This window comes from Haliotis rufescens, unplaced genomic scaffold (assembly GCF_023055435.1).
Source record: "Haliotis rufescens isolate VD_foot unplaced genomic scaffold, xgHalRufe1.0.p SCAF_24, whole genome shotgun sequence".
In the NCBI taxonomy this organism is placed as follows: domain Eukaryota; kingdom Metazoa; phylum Mollusca; class Gastropoda; order Lepetellida; family Haliotidae; genus Haliotis; species Haliotis rufescens.
In genome coordinates this window covers 6,897,568-6,924,223 of record NW_025963935.1, presented here as the reverse complement: position 1 = coordinate 6,924,223, position 26,656 = coordinate 6,897,568, and the positions used below count along the sequence as shown (strand labels likewise).

The 26,656-nt window shown below is 43.3% G+C and overlaps 1 protein-coding gene across 3 annotated transcripts; it reads left to right on the top strand.

Annotated features, from left to right (window-relative positions):
- Window positions 1–593: 593 nt before the first annotated feature.
- Window positions 594–25,850, top strand: LOC124113544. 3 transcript variants are annotated; one of them, XM_048402095.1, is made up of 16 exons: window positions 594–679; window positions 3,653–3,779; window positions 5,036–5,131; window positions 5,800–5,904; window positions 7,667–7,806; window positions 8,386–8,483; window positions 9,177–9,271; window positions 10,765–10,905; window positions 12,039–12,122; window positions 14,116–14,215; window positions 14,884–15,069; window positions 17,533–17,673; window positions 18,361–18,512; window positions 19,130–19,200; window positions 22,958–24,972; window positions 25,085–25,850. In XM_048402095.1, exons 2-16 carry the CDS (start codon window positions 3,672–3,674, stop codon window positions 25,126–25,128), a joined length of 3,576 nt encoding a protein of 1,191 aa, XP_048258052.1. In that variant the 5' UTR covers window positions 594–679; window positions 3,653–3,671; the 3' UTR covers window positions 25,129–25,850. The 3 variants fall into 3 exon arrangements, with proteins under 3 accessions (XP_048258052.1, XP_048258053.1, XP_048258051.1); XM_048402096.1 differs by having other exon boundaries at window positions 22,958–25,057; window positions 25,292–25,850; XM_048402094.1 differs by having other exon boundaries at window positions 22,958–25,102.
- The last annotated feature ends 806 nt before the right edge of the window (window positions 25,851–26,656 follow it).

Genomic DNA, 26,656 nt, shown 5'->3' with positions numbered 1-26,656 from the left:
CCCCTGTTTTACTGGGAAAAAAATACCCATGGCACGGATTGGCGGAACAAAAATAACGTGCATTTTTTTTGCAGATCGGCGTCGAAAAATACAGTTCATTATTCGTATGTATTTTTTTTAAATCACGATTTCAGCACCTGTTCATTTTCGAAAAAATACATGAGATCCTGAGCAAAACAACATGAAATGGTTGTTCACATTGATCTACACATGAAATTTCAAACAACCATACGTGATCGATATTACAGCCAAATCACGCCCCGACATCACCCATGCAATTAGCGAGCCATTATATTTGTGGCTGTCATGTCAGTCTTTATTTTCACTTGCAGGCTGAACAGAATCACAAACGCTTATGTTCGCGGCTTTTCAAACATAAAACATGTTTCCGGAACGTTGAATGTGGCGCGCAAATACAATCCAATATGTCGTAAAATCGCGCAGAGACAGGAACACGTGAATCATCATAACCTTTGAGACAAAGTTTACTCAGCATCCATCAGTTTCAATAAATTTCTATTAACTACTAAAGAAAATACAATACATAGTTCCTTTTTGATAATATGAATGTCGTAAACAATAAGCCGGAAACTGTTCTACTTCCGTAAGCGGCGAATTGAAACTTGTTATGTTTGGACTTGTTCAGCGCTTTAGCGGCTAGCGCAAATTCCTTCTCTTGGTATGTTTTTCATTTCATCATTCAGTTTTTCAAAATAGTTTATGCATGTATATGTACAAAACAAGATGCATGACATTCAAGTCGTACTCTTCTTTCTATTCGACTTTCGGATTGATAAAGTATCCGTTAGTTGAAGGGGAGGGACGGTAGGGGGACATATTCCTCCTAATTAACGCAAACTGTCTATCTGCTGTTGTTTATCATGGTATCAATGCACTATTTTCTGAAGTTGATTTTGCAATATTTGATTTCAAAGGAGATTTGTTCATACTATGCTGTATATAAATTTACAAGCATTCCCACATGTTAACAGCTGGTCAAAATGAAATAGATCTAAATTCTAAGCGCAAATTTTCAAATTTTTTACCTTTCATGGAAATTGGAAATTAAAAGCTATCAGGGTGTTATCAGCTACTGTTTGCCTATAGGAAACAGATGTAAAGTTCCAATTTTGTTTCTAAATGTTACTAAATCAGTAGTAAAAATGCAGTCATGTCAATCAACACAATTTGAATCTTCTCAGACTTCTGTTTCTATTCATCATGATTCATACTCCATGTCAGCTTGATCAGCTGTCTTGATTGCTTATGTTTGTGGTTACCATGGTCACAGAAGTGGCACATTTAAATGAATTGTCAAGTTCCAATTACAATAAAAATGACTTTTTCATTTCACCTCTGACATGAAGTGAAACCAAACATGCCAAATGTTCAGACATCAAAGCAGATTTTTGGGCTGATGGTTTTCTAAGATCACTTATTCGTCAATTAAGCTGCGTATCTGCGTAGAATATGCATCAGAAATGCAGAAATACGCAGTAAAATATTCGATTAGCAAATCAGCAACTTATTTTGAAATTAAAAACGGGCATTCCGTCAACCTTGCCAAACTCCACGATGACAGTTACATCACAATCATTTGCCATCACACTTTCTTGTGGACGTATCGTGGTATTTTTGAGTCCTATAAAGCTCTCGAACACACATGACACCAGTTTGCAGGGACTAAATGAATAGTGTTTTTAAATATTTACCTTAAATACCCACATGTGTAAACACTAGTGGGTAACAGAAATTTGAATACCCAGATAGAATTACTGATACCCAATGAATACATGGGTAAAATACCCACAACACGAAAGCTTATCTGGAGCTCTGGTTAACGTAATTAGTTTAATCCCCAATCAGACTGAATGATGGACCTCCCATGAAGACATCTTATGTTTATGCTAAAACCATTTTCAACTCATTAGACAAACAGCAGCCTGTAAATTTTAATATTGGTAACAAATGGTAACTATAGTTACCAATTAACTAACATTGTACAAATGTTGAATGTATTTATTATGTTGACTTGTAGAATGTATGTGTTTATCATTTATTTATCATATAATGGTACCTGTTAGCATTGTCAGTGATAAATCAATCTGATAAACTTGGTATTGTGTTCTGATAAATATGCCGTATTCGACGTAATAAGCGCCTCGCTCTAACAAGCGCCCGCAGCGATATTTGCATATATTGGCCTGTGAACAATCCCAATTAGCATCCTTCCGATTGATCAATGAACACAAGACTTATTTATTCGTGTATAATACGCACTCTTGTGTTATATGCACCCTTAATTACGGGCAATTAAATTCTGGAAAAATATATCTGTCATGTATGATACGCACAAACCTTTCTTTTGTATCATTTCAGGCTGTCAGCATAAACCACGAAATTTACGATCTTTCAACTCTTTCACCAAATTTATATTCTAATCACTGCTAATAAGAGGCCCCTATTTCTAATTTTGAGAGCGCCCTGGGCGTTTATTACGTTGAATACGGTAAGCTCTGTTTGGCGATGTGGCGTTAACTTGCTAAAAAACTATTGCATAACATTCCGTCATTGATTAGGCTATAAAAAATAACAGTCTTGGTTCTCGGGCTCTGACCACATCATCATTGCACGTTTCGTTTTTGGTTTCCATTTTCAATATTTTTTGTGTGCATTGTATTTAACAGTGTTAAGTATTAGGATTTTTATATTTTTTTGAAAACAGAAGTAAAAACAAAAGGTGCCGCTGATTTTTGATGATGCGGGTGGTGCTTGAGAACCAAGACTATTATATTTTTTAGCCTTAGATAGTGGTTTCTTGATGTGTTAGTGTTTATGTAAACATACATGGCTGTAAATCATCTGGCGCTGTAGCAGAAATGAGATATACCGTATTCGACGTAATAAGCGCCCAGGGCGCTCTCAAAATTAGAAAAAGGGGCTCTTATTAGGACATAATTTTGGTGAGATTAAAAACGAAGTTGAAAGATTGTAAATTTTATGGTTTATGCTGACAGTCTGAAATGATATAAAAGAAGGATCTGAGTGTATTATACACGACAGATATATTTTCGAGAATTAATTTGCCCATGATTAAGGGTGCATATAACATGTATAACAAACGAGTGCGAATCATACACGAATAAATAGATCTTGTGTACATTCATCAATCGTAAAACGTGCTAACTGGGATTGTTCACTAGCCAATACATACCACTCAAGAAAGTAAAGGAACACAATTCTTACATGTGACTATCGAGTTAATCTGTCCTGGCATGAGAGATTAGCTGTAGCCATTTGAAAGAATCGGATGTTCCTTAACTTCTTTTGAGTAGTATATTAGCAAATAGTGAGTGAGTATGGTTTTACGCCGCTTTTGGCAATATTCCAACAATATCACTGCGGGGGACACCAGAAATGGGCTTCACACATTGTACCCATGTCGGAAATCGAACCCGGGTCTTTGGCGTGACGAGCGAACGCTTTAACCACTAGGCTACCCGACCACCCCATATTAGCAAATAAAGCCGTGGGCGCTTATTAGAGAAGGCGCTTATTACGTCGAATACGGTACCTGGAATATTGCTAAGAGTGGTGTAAAACAATACTCACTCACAGCTTCAGACTTAATGTGTCTTCATGCTGTTTTCAGGTGGTGTAGCGAGATCGCCATGAAGGGCAGGGGAGATAACAAGGTCCGGTACAGACTCAGTCCCAGTGAAGTGGAACAGTTGTCCAAGGATGAGACTACACGGCGGCGCAAGCTACGACTTGTTCAGGTAGAGACGGACCGCCTCCGTGGTCTTGTGGTAAAGCATCCGCCCGGGGTGCGGAAGGTCTGGGGTTTGATCCCCGGCTGCGTCATACCAAACGACGTTAAAAGATGGTACTTGTTGTTACCCTGTCTGACGCTCGGCATTAAGGGGCTGAAACAAGGACTGGTCGGCTCGGAGTCAGTATACTGTGTCTGAGTGGGGTATTCATGTTAAACTGCGGCATGATATCTCAGTGTGCTAGCACTGTATATCGGCATCAGTCCGGACTAGTACAAGCAGCCACACACACACACGTACATGCACGTCGCTATATAAGTGCAATAATCTTGGACGCGACGTTACACCCAATTTCACCACCTCACCTCAGGTAGAGACTGCTTTCGCACACAGCAACAGGGTTGGAACCTACTGGCTCGACTGATAACATATAGCAAACTGTTTGAAATTTGACCAGCCATTAGGATACCCTTCACGTTAACAAAACTGGTCTGGTTGAGTGGGCTTCTGCTAATTTCCATCTTGTTGCACATTAATACACTAATCAGTAATAACTGTTGATATGCACCCTAAAACCTTTTCATTCATAATGTGTAGATTTATGGTGTAGAATAGGTCTTCAGCAACCCATGCTTGCCATAAAAGGCGACCATGCTTGTCGTAAGAGGCGACTAAGGGGATCGGGTGGTCAGGCTCGCTGACTTGGTTGATGCATGTCATCGTATCCCAATTGCATGGATCGATGCTCACAATGTCAATCACTGGATTGTCTGGTCCAGACTCGATTATTTACAGACCGCCGTCATATAGCTGGAATATTGCTGAGTGCGGCGTAAAACAACAACCAACCAACCAATCAGCAACCCATGCTTACCGTAAAAGGCCACTGAAGGGATCAGGTGGTCAGACTCGCTGACTCCAAATTGTGTGGATCGATGCTCAAGATATGAATCACTTGATTGTCTGGATTATTTTCAGACAGCCGTCATATGGCTGAGTGCAGCGTTAAATAACAAACAAACGAACAAACACATAGTTTTTTTTATGAATTGCGGGGATTGTTACGAAACAGGTTTTGAGTGAAATACCCAAATGACAAGAAACAGGTGGGGAAAAAATACCTTCTTAAATATGTTAAACGTGTGGATACCCAATCAAAATCGAACCGCTGGGGAAAATTCCCAAATAGCCAAAAGCTTGTCTATAGCTCTGTAACCATGGTAACAAACAATCATCATGTGATGATATGTTTTCTGCCTCAGGTTCGAGAACAGGCCAAGGTGAATGCAGCCAGGATCAGAGAGGATGTGAGGAAGGAGAAGGCAAAACAGATGGACAAGTTGACCTGTGAGGTCAAGGTAAGCACCTGTAGCGTTGCCATGGTTACATAAGTAAATCATACTTACAGATGGGAAGGTCATGGGTGCCAATGGGGTTTTCAAGATTCATTGGGGCATCGTCGAATTATACGTGACAATACACTACACCTCCGTACATTTCTGTATGAAACATGAAATAACACATATGCATGACGGTGCAAATCGTCGGTCACAGAGAGTCCATGGATGGGTGACCGCGATTCAGCAGCTTGGCTCCTGAGAGTTTCTAGGGCTTCGGTCATGTAACACATGTGGCATCTCCTGGGGCAAATGGCTTTGTTCGAAATGTGCCTCTGTTCACCCAGTAGTGAGTGGGTACCCGGTAGGATGAGATGTCAATGTGGTTGTTAATATTTTAACGCCTGACAGGCAGATCAGGCTATATATTCCCCAGGGAGCTGAGAATGATTGTTGATCCAGTGATCGGGGTAATAATAGCGCTTTGAGCATGCCCCTGAGTGGTATTGAAATATGTGTAATGTGAATAGCCTATTATTATTATTATTATTATTATTATTAATATTATTCCGAAACCTTGACTTGCCAACTGGGATGCCTTGCTTGTCATGAGGTTGTTAGAATTGCCTGAAACAACTGTTTTAGTTGTAAACTTTCTTTTGGCATAAACAACGTTGTCATGTCTACAGAATAACCTTGAAAAAGAAAAACTGGAGAAGCTGCATCGTCTGGAGCAACAGTACGAAAACTCCCTGAAGAGCATCGGCACCGCGCACAAGGCGGCCAGGAATGTTGTAAGACTCATTGATCATTAACAGCACCAATAAACCCATTGACGATCCAAATTAGAATTGGTCATCAGCAACTCATGCTTGTCGTAAGAGGCGACGAACGGGATCGGGTGGTCAGGCTCCTGACTTGGTTGATGGATGTCATCATATCCCAACTGGTGGATGGATGCTCATGATGTCAATCACTAGATTGTGTGGTCATGACTCCATTATTTACAGAGTCACAGTCGTATAGCTTGAATATTGCGGATTGAGGCGTTAAACAAGACACTGTACAGATAGTATGTTGGACATGTTGAAATGATAAATCACATTGCTAGAAATGAACTTGAAACCATGAGCAGTTGATGAGAGGTTGACGAGTAGCCAAGTGCTTTCACATGGGCCTGTCATCATGGTCATGTGGCAGATCTTGGGTTGATTCTTCATAGGGGTCGGGGCGGTCGGGTAGCCTAGTGGTTAAAGCGTTCGCTCGTCACGCCGAAGACCCGGGTTCGAATCCCGACATGGGTACAATGTGTGAAGCCCATTTCTGGTGTCCCCCGCCGTGATATTGCTGGAATATTGCTTAAAGCGGCGTAAAACCGTACTCACTCACTCACTTCATAGGGGTCTATTGGATAGAGTAGGAGGTCTGTCGTTTGACCCCTGGTCACTTCATAACAATGGACATTAAAAGATGGTACTTGTTTTTACCTTGCCTGGCACTTGGTGTGTTCCATAGTAAAAGCAGGACTAGACAGTGTTCCATAGTAAAAGCAGGACTAGACAGTGTTCCATAGTAAACGCAGGACTAGACAGTGTTCCATAGTAAAAGCAGGACTAGACAGTGTTCCATAGTAAAAGCAGCACTAGCTAGTGTTCCATAGTAAAAGCAGCACTAGACAGTGTATCTTAGTAAAAGTAGCATTAGACAGTGTTCCATAGTAAAAGCAGAACTAGACAGTGTTCCGTAGTAAAAGTAGGACTAGACAGTGTTCCATATTAAAAGCAGGACTAGCCAGTGTTCCATAGTAAAAGCAGGACTAGACAGTGTTCCATATTAAAAGCAGGACTAGACAGTGTTCCATGTTAAAAGCAGGACTAGACAGTGTATCATAGTAAAAGTAGCAATAGACAGTGTTCCATAGTAAAAGCAGCACTAGACAGCGTTCGTTAGTAAAAGCAGGACTAGACAGTGTTCCATAGTAAAAGCAGAACTAGACAGTGTTCCATAGTCAAAGCAGGACTAGACAGTGTTCCATAGTCAAAGCAGGACTAGACAGTGTTCCAGAGTAAAAACAGGACTAGACCGTGTTCCATAGTAAAAGCAGCAGTAGACAGTGTTCCATAGTAAAAGCAGGACTAGCCAGTGTCCATACTAAAAGTAGCACTTGACAGTGTTCCATAGTAAAAGCAGCATTAGACAGTGTTCCATAGTAAAAGCAGGACTAGACAGTGTTCCATAGTAAAAGCAGGACTAGACAGTGTTCCATAGTAAAAGCAGGACTAGACAGTGTTCCATAGTAAAAGCAGAACTAGACAGTGTTCCATAATCAAAGCAGGACTAGACAGTGTTCCATAGTAAAAGCTGCATTAGACAGTGATCAATACTTATATTGAGAAGTGAAAAGTCTGATCCACCGATCCTTGGAGTATCGTCCCACCACTAATGCTCATGATATCAATCACAGAATTATCTGCCCTAAGGACCTCTATATATTTAAAATAATTAACCGCCTATAACGTTGCTGAAATGCTTCTCTGTTCCGAAACGCGCCAACAGAAGGACTGTGAGCTGGAGAGGGTGGTACAGGGTCAGATGAGGAAAGAAGCTGCGCACCGCCGCTATCAGTCCGCACTCAAGAATCTGCGCAAAGACAGGGCGCTGAAGGACTACGAGGATAACAAACACATCATTGCACGGTAACCATGGAAACAATGATAACTAGCCCATGATGCAGTAGCTGGTGCAGCAAAGCCTTTGAATCTATTTGTGACTGCCTCCAAGGTGAGTTGGGTTTAACGCCTCTTTTAACAGTATTCCAGTTATATCACGGCGTGTCAGCTTAATGTGGGAGGAAAGCCCAAAGTGATGCAGGTTTCAGACGTTTACCACTTCGGTGAAACCCACGAGCACGGGTATAGTGCTGACAGACCTAGAAACATAATCGGGGCGAACCGGGATTCGAACCCACAATCATGGGTTTCTGGCGTGCCCAAGGGACGCAACTCTGCACAGCGAATCGCAGCGCCTTAGACGACTGGGCCACCCATGCCTCCCATATACTAGTTTGAACAACCCCCCATAAAAAAAAACACCCGCCAACACTATACTTTCAAAAGCCATTGCCTGAGAAGCAATTCTTTTATATTTTAAGTCTTATAAAACTGGAATATTGCTGAGTGTGGTATAAAAACATCAAACAAACAATTTGTCAACTCTGTGGTCTGCCCTGGGTTTATTGACTTGGTGAAATTGAGCCACGCTTCTCTCCCTCCTAGACACGCAGCACTGGAGACAGAGGCGCTGAGGGCAGCCGAGGTTGCCGCTCTACCCCCACCCGAGCCAGACCCCTGGGAGGAAGCACTGCAGTCTAAACGTAGGTTACAATCATCATCATCATCATCATCATCATCATTGCCTCCATTATCAATACTTAGCTGTTTTTGTCCATTTACACTTTCATTCCTTTCCTGATGTCGACCGCCTCCGTGGTCTAGTGGTAGAGCGCCCGGAGAGCGGAAGGCTCTGGGTCAGTATACTGTGTCTGAGTGGGGTATTCATGCTAAACTGCGGCATGGTATCTCAGTGGGATAGTACTATAAATCGGCATCAGTCCAAGGAGGACAAGCAGCCACACACACACGTACATGCACGTCGCTGTATAAGTGCAATAATCTTGGATGCGACGTTAAGTCCCATTTCACCTCACTTTTCTGGTGTTGTGTTATCCCTTGTGCTTCTTCTACCCCGAATGTTAAGTCATTCAAAGAGTTACTGCCCTTTCTTATGAACCTTACTTGGATGATCTGGAAAGTAACTGTTCTGAAAATGATTTTTTAAGCTTCTCCTATCTCACAATAAGCATTTCTCTTTCTTTTTGCATTGTGTGAGAAGGGATAGGTCAAATCAAATCAAATCAAATCAAATTAAATTAAATTAAAATCCTATATGAGAAGCTTATAGAAATTGAATTGAGTGAATTTCCAGATTTGTGGGATGCTGAGTTTGTATAGGTGATGATGTCATACAGATACTGTTCAACAAGAAGTATTTTGTCATCTTTTCCCAGCCAAACCTGTGCCGATGACGGACATGAATGCATTCTCTACGACACACTATCACATACCAGATTATGCAGTAGTCAAGGCCGGCCCTCTTGAACAGGTAGGCTGGATGGATGTGTCTTGTCTTGTCGTAGTTTGTAATCAGTTGACAAACTTGGTAGAAAACGGAAATATGCAATCTACATGCTGTTTGTAACCATGGAGTTACCTCAGGGGGCACGGGTGGAACAGTCGTCTAAGGCGCAGCGATTCGCTGTGCAGAGTTGAAACACTGTATTTCAGTTATATTAAATGAATTCAAGGAGAAAATAAACTTGCGAATGTGCTCCAGTATTTTGAGGAAGTCTGTATATGGCTTTTCACATCTTGTTATCCAGTAAACAACCTCAAAAAGAAGTTTCAAAGTGTCTGTTGTGATTGTAACCTTTTTGTGGTAATTGTTATGAATTAGTTCTGCAAGTTCGCTGTATTCAGGGGGGCACGGGTGGCCCAGTCGTCAAAGGTGCCGTGATTCGCTGTGCAGAGTTGCGTCCCTTGGGCACGCCAGAAACCTATGATTGTGGGTTCAAATCCTGGTTTGCCCTGATTATGTTTCTAGGTTTGTCAGCACCATACCCGTGCTCGTAGGTTTCACCGAAGTGGTAAACGTCTAAGACCTGCATAACTTCCTCTCACATTAAGCTGACACGCCGCGATATTACTAGAATAATGTTAAATGCGGTGTTAAACCCAACTCACTCACTCACTAGAGTTACCTCTCTCTCTGATAATCGAAAATAATACGAAAAATGGATATAGTGAACTCACGTTGTGGTCTCGTGTGTGCTCTGTCATCGACAAAGTTTAAGTGTATAACCAACTGTTAATCCCTAAGCTGAGCTCCTCACTTCTGGTGTCCCCCGCCGTGATATTGCTGGAATATTGCTCAAAGCGGCGTAAAAACCTACTCCGGAGTCTGGAATGCTTTGATTGGATGGGCTTGAAAGTAATTTGCAGGCCTTGAAGTTTAGGGAGTAATCCTTAAAAAGCCTTGTATTTTGTGACTGTAATTGTGTTTAAACCTGACTCTAGTTTGTCAGGCACCTCAGTTCTTTCAATTGTTTACGTCAACTCATTTTACATCATTTGTTGTGAACATGTGGGGACCCAGATTAGATTCTCAGCACCTCATGAGTGTTGGAGGTGGTTAAGTTAGTGGGCGTGATTTGTGACTTTGCTGATTCAGTGGCACCGGTCCCCTAATGGCGAGGACGTTTTTAGTCACTGGTCCAGACAGGCTTCCATGAAATGTCTGGAATATTGCAAGATCTGGGGTACAGTAGGTCTTCAGCGAAGCAAGCGACCATGCTTGCCGTAAAAGGCGACCATGCTTGTCGTAAAAGGCGACCATTCTTGTCGTAAAAGACGACTATGCTTGCCGTAAAAGGCGACTATGCTTGCCGTAAATGGCGACTATGCTTGACTTAAAAGGCGACTATGCTTGTCGTAAAAGACGACTATGCTTGTCGTAAGAGGCAACTAATAGCTCACCAGGGGAAAAACTAACAATGAGCTTTGAAGTGTGTGTGATGGCCTCTGTTGATGATGTTGCAGAAGGATGCTTGTCTTGCTGCGGAAGAGGAGGACTTCAGACTCAAACTTGAGCTGAAGGAAAAACGACACACCGACCAGGACAGGGTGGTCAGGGCTCGTATCCGTGGAAACGTGGCTCTTCGAAAAGAGCACCTTCGACATGTAAGTATTTTCAAACAAAACCAGACTGAAGACCATTGCAGGTTAAAAGCACAAGAGACATCACTTTTTGCTTTCATACCAAATTATCTCGTCTTCATTCTGTTCATTTCTTCAGTTGCTCACTTAAACTGCTGGACCAACTGCCACCCACTCACTCACTCATTCACCCAAGGACTTACTCACTCTCAGTCAAAACCATTCACTCACTCACTCACTCACTCACTCACTCACTCACTCACAATTGCTCACCCACTCACTCACTCACTCACTCACTCACTCACTCACTCACTCACAATTGCTCACTCACTCACTCACTTATTCACCCAAGGACCCACTCACTCTCAGTCCCACCCACCAAAACCACTCACTCACTCACTCACACAGTCACTCACAATTGCTCTCACTCACTCACTCATTCACCCAAGGACCCACTCACACATTCACTCTCAGTCCCATCCACCAAAACCACTCACTCACTCACTCACTCACTCACTCACAATTGCTCACTCACTCACTCACTTATTCACCCAAGGACCCAATCACTCTCAGTCCCACCCACCAAAACCACTCACTCACTCACACAGTCACTCACACAGTCACTCACAATTGCTCTCACTCACTCACTCATTCACCCAAGGACCCACTCACACATTCACTCTCAGTCCCACCCACCAAAACCACTCACTCACTCACTCACTCACTCACTCACTCACTCACTCTCAGTCCAACCCCCCCAAACCACTCACTCACCCAAGGACCCACTCACTCACTCACTCTCAGTCCCACCCACCAAAACCACTCACTCACTCACTCACTCACTCACGAAGTCACTCACACAGTCACTTACAATTGCTCACTCACTCACTCACTCATTCACCCAAGGACCCACTCACACATTCACTCTTAGTCCCACCCGCCAGAACCACTCACTCACTCACTCACTCACTCACTCACTCACTCACTCTTAGGAACTTCAGTCAACAGTTTATTGAGAAAGAAGACATCCATCCATATAAGGAGCTTTGTGACCTCATTTGCATAATTATCAGAACACAATACCAATTTTATCAGATTGGTCCATCTTGTTCATAACAATGGCGTTATATGATAAAAACGATATCGTCCTGTTTCAGGAGTACAGTAACATGCTTCAAGACCTGAGCCTTTTACAGCGAGCTGACCGCCGACGGAGACAGGAGGATGTAGCAGATCTGCCAGTAGGTATCAGGGGACAACATGAATAGCTTTTACAAAATGAGTAGGATGCTGTTTGACTTCATCACTGTGATCCATTTCCTCCTAACCATGCACCTGTGAAGATCCGGGGTAGAATAGGTCTTCAGCAATCCAAGCTTGTCGTAAGAGGTGACTAACGGGATCGGGTGGACAGGCTCACTGACCTGGTTGATGCATGTCATCGATCCCAATTGCGTGGGTGGATGCTCATGATATCAATCACTGGATTGTCTGGTCCAGACAGACCGCTGTCATATAGCTGTCATATTGCTGAGTGGTGTTAAACAAGAAACAAACAAACGAAAGAATCCTCACCATGCTGACGACTGATTTTGCTCACCAAATTCACACAAAGTGATACTTGTCCTGAAGTAAATACAGGCTAAGTAGGTTTGGTGTATTCAGTAATTGTCAGTTGCATCAAGTGACTGAAACACTGATGACAAATACTGTAAATCTTGAAATTAATGCGTATCCAAATAAATACGACTGATGACCCCTAGCCAAAAATGCGACGCAAAATCAATACGACTCCCCCCACCCTGTCCCCAGTGGAATGATACATGTCCTTACCTTAATACAATCAAACAGCAAATATCACCGCTTATTAGCGCTGAGTAAAGCACTTCCGTAATAACAATAAACAGTGTTTTCCTAAAAACAACACACAGTTTATATGTTTACTCTGTTGACTGCATTAAGGAAGTTCAAAGCCAATAAAACAGTTCACTGATTGGTATGCGGAGAAGGTGTCAACAAGCTTGACATGAGTGGGTAGAACTCTTGACCCCAGCAGTGATAACTCACCGGATGCCCATTGTGTAATACCTATTCTTTGCATGACATTGTTATATGTTAGTTACAACTGCTGCTCAATAAACGGTGAATTGTTGGTAGTCATTTTGAAGACATTTTTGCGAAGTTAATTAATGCGAGCGAAAACCACACACATTTTTCTCATTTAATTCACACTCACGTAAATTTCTAGATTTACAGTATTAAGGGATGTCGTATCATAGAGTTATCTGCCTTTGTTGTGTACATGACCGTGACAGGCTTGAGCGTTCAAGACGTTTCAGGATGGGACAGTATCTATAAGGCTTGCGGGGGACACGGGTGGCCCAGTCGTCTAAGGCGCCGTGGGGCGGTCGGGTAGCCTAGTGGTTAAAGCGTTTGCTCATCACGCCGAAGACCCGGGTTCGATTCCCGACATGGGTACAATGTGTGAAGCCCATTTCTGGTGTCCCCCGCCGTGATATTGCTGGAATATTGCTTAAAGCGGCGTAAAACATACTCACTCACTCACTTTAAGGCGCCGCAATTCACTGTGCAGAGTTGCATCCAGTGGGCACGCCAGAAACCTATGATTGTGGGAATTTGAATCCCGGTTCGCCCCGATTATATTTCTAGGTTTGTCAGCACCATACCAGTGCTCGTGGGTTTCACCGAAGTGGTAAACGTCTAAAACCTGCATCACTTCGGGCTTTCCTCGCTAATTAAGCTGACAAGCCGAGATATAACTGGAAGAGTGTTAAAAGCGGCGTTAAACCAAACTCACTCACTCACTCACTGGAAGGCTTGCGGAATCTATAGAAGGGGGACAAGACGGCAATTCAAGGCCTTTTTTATCCGACTTGTTTCTTTTCTATACAAGTGTAAAAAATATTTAGATTTGACTAATTTGTATACACATGAAATTGGAAATTCTTAATGTGGAAAGATTTGCAGACTTTCGCTGGAGACTTGCAGCTAAATATGAAGCCCTGAGCAGTTCTAGATAAGTCATAGCTTTCATTTTAAATTATCTCCTGATGACATGTGTCAACTCCAAACATATTGCTTTGGCTGCCAGCAATAATGTCATTAACTCTTTAATGTCAGAAAATCTAGGCTGGTAATTCTCTAGCTTTGACAATTGATTTGGTAAACATGGAATGTTGCGGTACAGTGGTGTATGTTGTATTCTTGTTGCAGAAGCAGGTGTTTCTGCCGCCAGACCGGCGCCAAGAGGATAAGGAGAACAAACAGATGAACATGGAGAAAGCCTTTGAGGACATGTACTTGGCCGACCAGCGTGAGTTGTATGCATAGTCAGTCTTGAAATGACGTTTGTTTGTTGGTTTGTTGTTTAACGCCGCACTCGGCAATATTCCAGCTATATGACCGTGGTCTGTAAATAATCGAGTCTGGACCAGACAATCCAGTGATTGACATCGTGAGCATCCATACACGCAATTGACATGCATATACCAAGTCAGCAAGCCTGACCATCCGATCCCGTTAGTCGCCTCTTATGACAAGCATAGTTGCCCTTTACGTCAAGCATGGGTTGCTGAAGACCTACTCTACCCCGGATCTTCACAGTTACTGAAAATGTTGAAATGACAAGAACGATTTAGTTTCCCTTTGGGGTGCTATGTTAACAAACATCGAGCTATTGCTCCTATGTGTTAACATAGTGAGTGAGTGAGTGAGTGAGTGAGTATTGTTTTACGCCGCTTTTAGCAATATTCCAGCAATGTCACGGCGTTGGACACCAGAAATGGGCTTCACACATTGTGCCTATGTTGGGAATCGAACCTGGGTCTTCAGTGTGACAAGCGACCGCTTAAACCACTAGGCTACCTGACCGTCTCATGTTAACAGATATGCTGCAGATGTTTAAGGATGCTCAGTATTTTTTTAGGGGTCATTGAACTCAGGTTTCTCTGAAGGGCTTCATCCGAGTTTTGTTGGTTTCAGATCCTCCAGTGATGATGTCGCTTGACACCCAGACACCTCCCGACACCCCATCCAGTTCCGAGTCACATGACCCATCCCACCCACCAAACAATGTGTCACTACGGCAACCATCCATGGATGTCACAGCTCTCAAAGATGTCACCAATGTTACAATCTCAGACCAGACAGCCAAACTCAAGAAAAATGGTAATGAAATATGATGAGAGTGAGTGAGTGAGCGAGTTGGGTTTAACGCCGCTTTTAACAGTATTCCAGTTATATCGCGGCGTGTCAGGTTAATGGCCCACGAGCACGGGTATGGTGCTGACAAACCTAGAAACATAATGGGGGCGAACCGGGATTCGAACCCACAATCATAGGTTTCTGGCGTGCCCAAGGGACGCAACTCTGCACAGCGAATCGCGGCGCCTTAGATGACTGGGCCACCCGTGCCCCTATGATGAGAGAGGTTGAGAATACTGTGAACTTAAAAGCTAATGAGCTTCGAGGTCTCATTCCACAAAGCAATCATGGCACCATGACAATCTCAGCAAATAATGAAGTATGGGAGTTACAACAATCTGAAGCTAAAAAAAATAATAGTCTTGGTTCTCAGGCACCGCTCGCATCATCATAAAGTTCGCTGCACGTTTAGTGTAACGGTAAGTGCATGTAAATCACACAATGCAGAATTGCCAGCCTGACATGTTGGCGTAACTGGTCATAACATCTGCCTCAAGCTCCTCACAGCGATAGACTGTTCGCGGAGCTCTCTATACTATCGCTGCCACCAGTCAAAACTCCCCGCTGTGAATAGATGGCCACAACCATGCTTGGAGTTGAATTCGCAACCGAATGACCGTTATGTTTACAAACAAGTGACGACTGTCATGACGCTGAATACACTTATCGCTGCTAAATTACTTTCTTCGTTTGTCAATTTGAATTTCTGTGTCATTAAAACTATCGTGTTATTGATATAGTAAGAATGTAAGGGAGAAGTTGGTTTATTTTCCGTTAGTCTGCAATCTCGAACCAATCTGATTATTAAAACAACAATGTAAATTCATCTGGAAAACATGGTCAGTCGTAAACCTTTTCAAAATGAAATATCATGGCATTCCCAAAGATATAAATAAAAGTATCAACGTTGCTACATTTGGGGTTAAGAGGGCAAATTTCAAGATTCTTGTAATCGCAGCGCCCACACTGGTGGCAGCGATGTTACCGAGAGTGTAACGAAGGTGTCACGCGCTGGAAAGGAGCTTGCATCTACCTGAGGCAAGGGAGTTAACTGACTTTAAGACGAGTTCGATCCTGTGACCCAGTCATACCAAAAGATTTGTTGTCACCCTGTCTGGCGCTGGCATTAAGGGGCTAAAACAAGGACTGGTCGGCTCGGAGTTAGTATACTGTGTTTGAGTGGGGTATTCATGTTAAACTGCGGCATGGTATCTCAATGAGCTAGCACTATGAATCGGCATCAGTTCGGACTTGTACAAGCAGCCACACGCACGTACGCACGCACACGCACACACACACACACACACACACACACACACACACACATGTCGCAATATAACTGGACACGACGTTAAATACAATTTCACGTCACCTCTAGATGAGGATTTCAAGAAGAAACACAACTGTGACACTGTGAACCAGAACAGAAATGTCAGCTCTATGCAGCATGCAATGTACAGTTTTCATATATTTGAACAACCATATGTTTTTGTGCCCCCAAGACTCGCAATGTAACTTATGTTTCCATTCTCAATCAATCTCATTAAAATCAGACCCTATCTTTCAATCGCTAAACAAAGATCCCATTACGGGTCAACAACCTTTCATCCAACCAATCAAAGCATCGCTTACAAGATGATGAAAGAGACATTCAGAATGTGTTTTCTAATCATGCAACCTTGGAAACGACAGAATCAGCCTGTATGACTGATTATGTGAAAATTATCGTCTATCTGTCGCTTCCGTGGGATAAACATTTGAACGGAGGAAGCACTGCTATACAATCTCAACAATATATTAGACATTCCGGAATGTTTGTTTGTTCAGTTTTCAAAATATTATTCGAGAATTGTCAACATTTTTCCAAGCGTAGTCTGAAATGGAAGTTTCCAGGTTGAAACGAGTGCCGTAAAGCTCGAGAAAGCTGCTTTCTAATTGGCTGATGTTGACTTCTTGTTAGTCGTTTCAGTGGTCGGTCAAAGTTTGCGAAAGATCATTCTGTCGTGACCCGTAATGGGATATGCTCAGATCTTTGTTCAGCGGCACTAAAAGTGTTTCTTTAGAAGGTATTTAATGGGGTTTCATGGAGGTATGACTACCTGAGTAATCCAGAATCGTGTAGAGATTTGGTTCATGTGGATTTTTCCATATTCCCTTTTATAGGAATGCTGTCTGTCCGTCCGTCCATCAGAGCAGAACTGAAAAAGCATGAGGGATGTCCTAACCAAACTTGGCACACACATGGGTCTTGTGGTGAACTGGTGCCTTTTGATAGTTTGGGATTTACAATTATTTTTTTTCGAGTTTCCATGGCAACAACAGATCTTGAAAAGCGTAAATGTTTCTGGCCTTCCACTCAACTGGAGATGTGATATTGGCAGGGGATATGAGTACTTCATGCTTGTTCAGTCCTAGTGTGTGTTACAGACGGTGCGCTGATGAAGTTGTTCAACCGTATTAAAGAACAGAAGGAGGAACATGCCAGCCGCTCCGCCATCGAGACGAGTCAGGTGGTGGGTGAGACGGTCAAGCCCGGGATTCCCCTGCCTGCAGGTCAACTGGTCAATGGTGAGTCAGGCAAAGTCACACAGCCTTGTTACTGGGCTGTGTGTGGCCTACTGGTTAAAACGTTGGCTTGTCATGTCAAAGACCCGAGTTTAATTCCTCATGTGGATATTATGTGTGCCCCTCAATATGTTACCAAGATACCCACACTCCATCCCTCACACTCACTCGCTCGCTCACTCACTCACTCACTCACTCACTCACTCACTCACTCACTCACTCTCACACTCACTCACTCACTCTCACTCACTCACTCACTTACGCACGCTTGCTCACTCACTCACACGACCCGTGAAGACCCGGGGTGGAATAGGTTTTCAGAAACCCATTCTTGCTGTATAAGGCGACTATGCTTGTCGTAAGAGGCGACTAACGGGATCAGGTGGTCAGGCTCACTGACTTAGTTGATGCTTGTCATCAAATCCCAGTTGCATGGATTAATACTCATGATGTCAATTACTGGGTTGTCTGGTCAAGACTTGATTTAATATAGACCGCCGTGATGTAGCTGGAATATTGCTGAGTGCGGCGTAAAACAACAGACAAACAAACAAACACTCACTCACTCACTCACACTTTCTCACCAACCCACCCTCACTTACACTCACTCACTTACTTACTTACACTCACTCACTCACACAGTCACTCACTCACTCACACCCTCACTCACTCACTCACTCACTCTTGCAGGTTTGTCCCCACTATCGGAGTACTCGGCCCTAGAGACCTGCTCTCTGCCGTCCACAACTGTCCAAGGTCACAGTCCGGCCACAAGGAGTGATGTTCCCCGACAAGTCCACATCGAGGTCAGACCACTGCGGGATCAATCTCCAGACACTCAGGTAAAGACATGATAATCATGATACTTTGTATCTCAAGGATAATAGGGGGGGAGACACTTTTGTTGTTCAATCTGTCAGAGCAAGTGAATATAGCGGAACACGAGCCATGTGTTTTTAAGTCTTCAATACACCTTGAGAAGAGCACATGCCCCCTGTATAACACATGCTGGTATTAAGCCCCCTGTATAACACATGCTGGTATTGAGTCCCCTGTATAACACATTCTGGTATTGAGCCCCCTGTGTAACACTTGCTGGTATTGACTCCTTGTATAACACATGCTGGTATTGACTCCCCTGTATAACACATTCTGGTATTGACTCCCCTGTATAACACTTGCTGGTATTGACTCCTTGTATAACACATGCTGGTATTGACTCCCCTGTATAACACATGTTGGTATTTAGCCACCTGTATTACACATGCTGGTATTAAGCCCTCTGTGTAATACATGCTGGTATTAAGCCCCCTGTATAACACATGCTGGTATTGACCCCCCTGTATAACACATGCTGTTATTTATTCCCCTGTATAACACATGCTGGTATTGACCCCCTGTATAACACATTCTGGTATTGACCCCCCTGTATAACACATTCTGGTATTCTCCCTTCCAGACAGACACAGGTCCCCCAGCACAGACAGACATTGAGAGAAGGGCCTGGCAAGACAAGATCATCAAGTTGGAGTAAGTTGCGTAGCCTTCAGTACCATCCCCACAGTGTCTCCTGGCCTGTGAGAACCTGGCCCCACGTGGGGTTGACAGCTTATGATACATATAGTTAGTGAGCAACCTGTGTTAGAATCGGTAGGTTACACTCTGTGACCTGCTGACTGCGTGTCATTGTTTCCTATAGCATGGGACTTTCCTCATCATATAGTCACAGGCTTGTGTGGCCCTTCGGAGTGTTTACAGGCCATTGTGGTTTTGCTGGAACATTGCTGACTGCGTCTTAAGGTACTGTGTTTGTTTGTTTGTTGTTTAACTGCACCCTCAGCAATATTCCAGCTTTATGATATCAGTCTGTAAGTCATCTAGTCTGGACCATACAAACCAGTGATCATTATTGTCAGCAATGATACACATTATCAGGGTACAAAGACACACAAGTCACCGAGTATAACCACCCGATCCATTTAGTCACCCCATTCGAGGTGAGGTGAGGTGAAATGGGATTTAACGTTGCGTCCAAGATTATTGCACTTATATATAGCGACGTGCATGTACGTGTGTGTGTTTGTGTGGCTGCTTGTACTAGTCCGGACTGATGCCGATTTATAGCGCTAACTCACTGAGATACCATGCCACAGTTGAACATGAATACCCCACTCAGACACAGTATACTGACTCCGAGCCGACCAGTCCTTGTTTAAGCCCCTTACTGCCGAGCGCTAGGCAGGGTAACATCAAGTACCATCTTTTAACGTCTTTTGGTATGACTCGGCCGGGGATCCAACTCATTCTGGTATTGACCCCCCAGTATAACACATGCTGGTATTAAGCCCCCTGTATGGCACAAAGTGGTATTAAGCCCCCTGAAGTATACTGACTCCGAGCCGACCAGTCCTTGTTTTAGCCCCTTAATGCCGAGCGCTAGGCAGGGTAACAACAAGTACCATCTTTTAACGTCTTTTGCTATGACTCGGCAGGGGATCGAACCCCGAACCTTCCGCTCTCCGGGCGGACGCTCTACCACTAGACCACGGAGGCGGTCCACCCCATTCGACAATCACTAGTTGCTAGGGACCTGTAGCCTTTTCCTGATTCCCCAACAGGTGCGGCCTCAGGTCAGGTTGTGTACAGGCAGCCGTGATGTAGCCAGGCTACGATTTCATTCTGTTTGACCACATGCACAAGGTACAACCAAGTAATTAAATCAGATTGCACCACTAAATGCTGGCAGCACCCTTTTATCATAAATTGAAACTCTGTGTTTTCAGTTATATTGAATATTAAATAAATTCAAAGAGAAAATAAACTTGAGAATGTGCTCCAGTATTTTGAGGAAGTCCGTATATGGTTTTTCACATCTTGTTATCCAGTAAACAACCTCAAAAAGAAGTTTCAAAGATTGTAACCTTTTTGTGGTAATTGTTATGAATTAGTTCTGCAAGTTTGCTCTATTCAGACCTGTCACTATCTTCATGGACTTTTCTTCCCTGGATTCTAAAAGATTTACTGTGTTCTAAAAGAATTCAGTGTTCCACTTTTATCAAATATAACTGCTGTGGTAGGAAATATTGCCTGCATTGGGTGCATCCTGGCAATAGAAGTTATTGCACTAGCAATGTTTCACCTGCACTGGTACAGCTTGGATATAGCGACATTGATTCCTGGTAGGTGGGATATTGTTGACTGCGGTGGTAAAACAACTCATAAATCATGTACCGTCCACATGGGGTTTCCAGGGCCGATGTTAGTCTTGTATCTGATGCAGTGTGCAGACTGCCGTCCCAGAATGTCCGATTCCTGCCCATGTCCATGATGGGGTGGTTACAGTGTGTGACCACTTATTGCAGCAGGGACCACCTCCGTGGTCTAGTGGTAGAGCGTCCGCCCGGAGAGCGGAAGGTCCGGGGTTCGATCCCCGACCGCGTCATACCAAAAGATGTTGAATGATGGTACTTGTTGTTACCCTGTCTGGCGCTCGGAATTAAGGGGCTAAAAGAAGGACTGGTCTGCTCGGAGTCAGTATACTGTGTCTGAGTGGGGTATTCATGTTAAACTGCGGCATGGTATCTCAGTGAGCTAGCACTATAAATCGGCATCAGTCTGGACTAGTACAAGCAGCCACACAAACACACACACGTACATGCACGTCGCTATGTAAGTGCAATAATCTTGGACGCGACGTTAAACCCCATTTCAGCCTCGCCACCTTACTGCAGCAATAGCTTTGGTCATTGCCCATGTGCTCAACCCCTTGTTTAAATCAATGTTAACAATTTTAAATATAATGATACATATACCTTGAGAATGTTCCCTATGGCATCAAATATGTATACACACACTGCTGTCATGGTAATATTCTTCATCATCACTTCCGGTCCTGAGATACGGAAACTTTCAGAAAGTTTTATATGTTGTGCAGGAAACATAACCAGTGCTCCAGATACGCTTTTGGTGTTGTGGGTATTTTACCCATGCATTTTAAAATCATTGGGTATCAGTAATTCTATCTGGGTATTCAAATTTCTGCTACCCACTAGTTTTTACACATGTGGGTATTTAAGTTCAATATTTAAAAACACTATTCATCTAGTCCCTGCAAACTGTTGTCGTGTGTGTTTGAGAGCTTTATAGGACTCAAAAATACCATGAAACTTCCACAAGAAAGTGTGATGGCAAATGATCATGATGTAACTGTCCTCGTGGAGTTGGGCAAGGTTGACAGAATGCCCGTTTATAATTTCAAAATAAGTTGCTGATTTGCTAATCGAATATGCAGGGTTACTTCACAATATTTTGATGATACGCACAAGTTTTATTTTTGTAGCGTATCTGTAATGTTCGTTGCGTATTTGATACGCTTGGATTATATTTTACTGCGTATTTCTGCATTTCTGATGCGTATTTTACGCAGATACGCAGCTTATCTGGAGCTCTGATAACTGTGTCTCATTAATGCATGTCAATACCAAACATAAACGCCACAGCCACTGATCTTAATGCTGATCTCAAGCTGAGTCCTGGTGTCCCCTGCCATTTTATTGCTGGAATATTGCTTAAGGTGGCGTAAAACTATACTCACTCACTTACTTAATCTCTTGGGGCTTTCCTCCAACATTGAGTTGACTTTCCTCCAACATTGAGTTGACACGTCGTTGTTGAAAGTGTTGCACCAATAGTTCTTCAGCAACCCATGCTTGCTGTAACAGGCAACTGCTTGTCGTAGGAGGCGACTTACGGGATCGGGTGGTCAGGCGCGCTGACTTGGTTGATGCATGTCATCATATTCCAAATACGTGGATCGATGCTCATGATATAAATCACTGGATTATCTGTCCAGACTCGATTATTTACAGACCGCCGTCATAAAGCTAGAATATTGCTTAGTGCGGCGTTAAACAACAAACAAAACTAAACAAACGAAGATTTCAAAAAGTGTCAAAGGATTCTTGCTCAAAAGTTGTTTGATCAGGGTCACTCGAGGCTTCAGTAAAGATTTCAAAAGGCTTCATAGTAGACATGTGGAAGACGTTTCCAAATACGTTTTGACGAACCTATAACAAAAATGAAGCTCGATGCTATTCCTATGTCATATCCCAATTGCGTGGATCAATGCTCATGATGTCAATCACTGGATTGTCTGTCCAGACTCGATAATTTATAGGCTGCCGTCATATAGCCGGAATATTGCTGAGTGCGGTGTTAAACAATAAATGAACAAACAAACAAAACACACCCTCTCACTACAAGTACAAACATCCTTTTTCTGTTGCAGAGAAAAACAGATGGAGCTGGATGGGTTGATCAGCAAGTTCAAACAGATCTCAGGGATTAATGAGAACACTGAGGTCCCCCCAGGGCTACAGCCATCAAGTATCCCCCCCACACAAGTCCAGTTTCATGCTGGACAACCAATGTCTCAATATAGGCTAGTCAACACGACCACAAACCAGGTCACTTCTGGCGCACAACATCTCCCAGATCCTGGTCGGAGAGATCACAGAGCTGAGACCTTGGCGTCAGATAGGTTCGGATCTGTAGGCCATGCCGTCTCCAGTGGTATTTTCCATGCTGTGCCTGTTCAGGTTGACGGAAAGAGAGAGGGTGGAGGAGAGAGTGGATACTACTCCGGTTTTCCTGGTACTACGTTCCGGGGGTATCAAGAATTGAGGTCTGGTGGTGCTGCTGGCATGACTCAGGGGTCAAGTATTAGTGCCCGAGACATGGCCTCTCACTCCCTCGGTCTGGCTCAGCAGGCAGACCATGTGAGGAAAGTGAGAGAATATCAACAAAAGATCATTGCATCCAGTCAGAGAGACCTGTCCCTGTCGCAGTCTGGTCTCCGGTCAGGGTTCTCCTCCACTCTTGGCACCAGCACAAATTCGGATTTGGATAGCAAGGTGAAGGAATACCAGAAGAAAATTCTCATGGGGAATGCTGAGAGAAGGAACTTTCTGGAGGAAACCAGAGCTAATATTGAAAGGCAACGAGAGGAGCTATACAAAAAGTATCCATTGACAATGGGAAGGACTGACACTTTGAAAGGGTCATCTACTCTTGCATCAAGTTCAGTGGAAACCAGGCCTCATGATGGAGGCTCCCATGACTCTCTTGCCGACAGAATTTTAGCTGATATTCGTGATCCCTTTCGACCAAGAAGTCTTGACATAGGCGACATTCTTGTACGTGATATGTCGAGACATGATTTCATTGATAATAGCAGGCACTTGTCAACATCCCAAACGTCGGCGAATACGTCAAAATCAAAACTTGAGAGGGTGAAGAAGTCCTTGTTATTTGAGGATCCGGATGAATCTCTGACCAGAACTCCAGGGAGGGACATATCGCTTCTAGCACCATCTGACCTTGATGAAGGGGACATGACTCTAACGTCTTCTTCCGAACGTGGAAGTCCAAACCTCAGCAAGTCTGTGAGGTCGGATGGATCAACAGAAGGCATGTCCTTGATATCAAGAGCCAGGGAAACCGGGAACGTGTTCGACAGGCGCCAACAGGAGCTGAAGAAACAGCTGGAAGAAGTGCAGAGACAGAAACAGGAGATTCTGGAGAGATACCAGCTTGGGCAACAGAGGATACAGGATTCCAAGACAAACCTGAAGTCTAAGCTTGACACTTCTGGCTATTCCCAGGATATGTCAAGAACATGGAAGTCATCTTTTAGCGGCCCTGACTCATCCTATGCCTCCTTGCCAACGGATGGAAACATCCGTCCTGCTCCAAGAGCAGCCTTTGTTGATTCCCAAAGAGACTCAGCACCATCAATCCTGAATGGTTCAGCATCCACAGACAAAGTCCTTCCATCAGCTTCAAAGGAATTTTCAATTTCCTCTGATTTTCCAAAATCATTTGAATATTTCAATCTCATGGACTCTACACCTAGTGCAGGCGCATCTCTTGGAGCAAAGTTAGACAGCCTTTCTTCACCGACAGAGAAGCCATTGACAGAGTCTAGGCTGTTTTCAATGGAACTGGAAGAGGAATCTTTGGTGTCTGGAAGTAGATCTTCTCCTGTGGCAGTACCAGACCGATTATTTGATGCAGGATCCTTGACCCTTGAAGAGGAGTCCTTATCCCCAGAGAGTAAGGTCAGCATGACGGGATCGGAATCTACCAATGACAAGATTACATGGTCCAATCTGCTGACAGGGGTCCCTGATGTGTCCCCTGATGAGAATGATGGGGTGAAGGGTGCTGAGGTAGCCACAGACTACATCGGACATGAGCTGAGCACTATCTTCGAGGTGGACACTCCAACAACCCAAGGAACCAGGCAGTCTGGACAGTTTGTGACGTTGAGCTCAACGAGGTCGTAGAGCTTGGACAAGCCTTAACACAAACCGGGCAGCCTCCGGAGGTGGACATCTAACATATGTAGGAAAAGGGCAGTCTGGACAGTTTGTGACGTTGAGCTCAACGAGGTCGTAGAGCTTGGACAAGCCTTAACACAAACCGGGCAGCCTCCGGAGGTAGACATCTAACATATGTAGGAAAAGGGCAGTCTGGACAGTTTGTGACGTTGAGCTCAGCGAGGTCGTAGAGCTTCACAAGTCATGGGCAACCCTTGAGATAAGCTGAGCACTATCTGGAGGTGGACATCTAACATATGTAGGAAAAGGGCAGTCTGGACAGTTTGAAACAAAATTTGCTGACTGAAGAATTGTTATAAAACATATGTATCAGTTTAAGAAATTTGGTATTTTGGCAACATGTGAGCCCCATGGCTGATATATATATTGCATGCTTCAACATTTGTATCAATAGGCAACTGGAGTACAGTTTTCAAAGAGCTGCAGTCTCATTTAATTTATGAAAAATATCAAAAGGATAACCTTTTCTGTTACCTGAAGGTTTTCATTTCCTAATGAGAGTTTGCAGTATGTATTGGATGGTTATCTTCGAAGCTCAAGTTTCAGCTGCCTCCTCAGATGAGAACTAGCTAGATTGGATCTGATGGGAAACAAATATTTATTATCCCCCGCCCAACAAAGTTGGCGGGGATATAGAAACAGGCTCCGTCGGTCCGTTTCGTTTCCGGAGCATAACTCATAAACCGTTCAATATTATTTCATCAAACTTTGCAGGCCTGTCAGGTACATGCTGAACTGGTGCCTTTTGCTATTAAGAAATTTTAGAAATCTTTATTTTTTATGTTTCCATGGCAACAAGATGGACTTAGATTCAAAACTCTTCTTTTTTTTACAATATTAATGACAAGTTCCACCTCGGTTAAAAAAGGTTAGGGTTTGTTTAGTTTTAATTATGTCATAAATTCTGCAACAAGGGCGGGGGATATAGCCAGATTAGTGGCAAACTCTTGTTCCATATGAATGGTGTGAAGTGTGATGAAGAGACTGAGTTCTAGTGTATAGGCAAGTCAGTAGCTCTGTGGTTACACTGTTAGCCTGTCTTGCACAGTGTTGAGTTTGGTTCCATCAGTGATTGTGTGCTTGAGTAATGTGACGTGGATGTAGATGTGTGGGCTCCTAAATGGCTTATAGCTGTACTGCAGGAACACAGTCAGAAATTGTAAAATGAAAACATGCTTCTTTTGGAAATGCTTGGACCACGGAGCTGCAAGATCCCTGTGGATATACACTACTCGAGGGAAGTTAGGGATTGTCATGCCATGACAGATTATCTAGAGTAGTCTGAAACAATTGGGAAGTCCTTAATTATTTTTGAGAGGCATACAAGGAAATGAACAAAACACCTGGTGTGTGTACATACATTGATTCTGTGATATTAAGAATTGTATACATATTTCTTTTAGGAGTTATACTGTCAACATATTCACATGTAGTGAAAACAGTATCTTCCAAGTCAGTAGTTTATTTATTTTAGTTTTCTGTATATTTAATGTATCTAGTTGTGATATTTGTAATTTGTGATGTACATATATGTTTTTTTGTAAATATCAAGCCAAATAAATTCAGAAATGAAAGGAATGGTTGGT

Excerpts from the sequence above, each read along its gene's own strand:
- LOC124113544 (XM_048402095.1), top strand. The coding sequence starts at position 3,672 with ATGAAGGGCAGGGGAGATAACAAGGTCCGGTACAGACTCAGTCCCAGT. Across the intron at positions 5,132-5,799 it reads AGTTGACCTGTGAGGTCAAG|AATAACCTTGAAAAAGAAAA; the intron begins GTAAGCACCTGT and ends TCATGTCTACAG. Across the intron at positions 17,674-18,360 it reads TGCAGGTCAACTGGTCAATG|GTTTGTCCCCACTATCGGAG; the intron begins GTGAGTCAGGCA and ends TCACTCTTGCAG.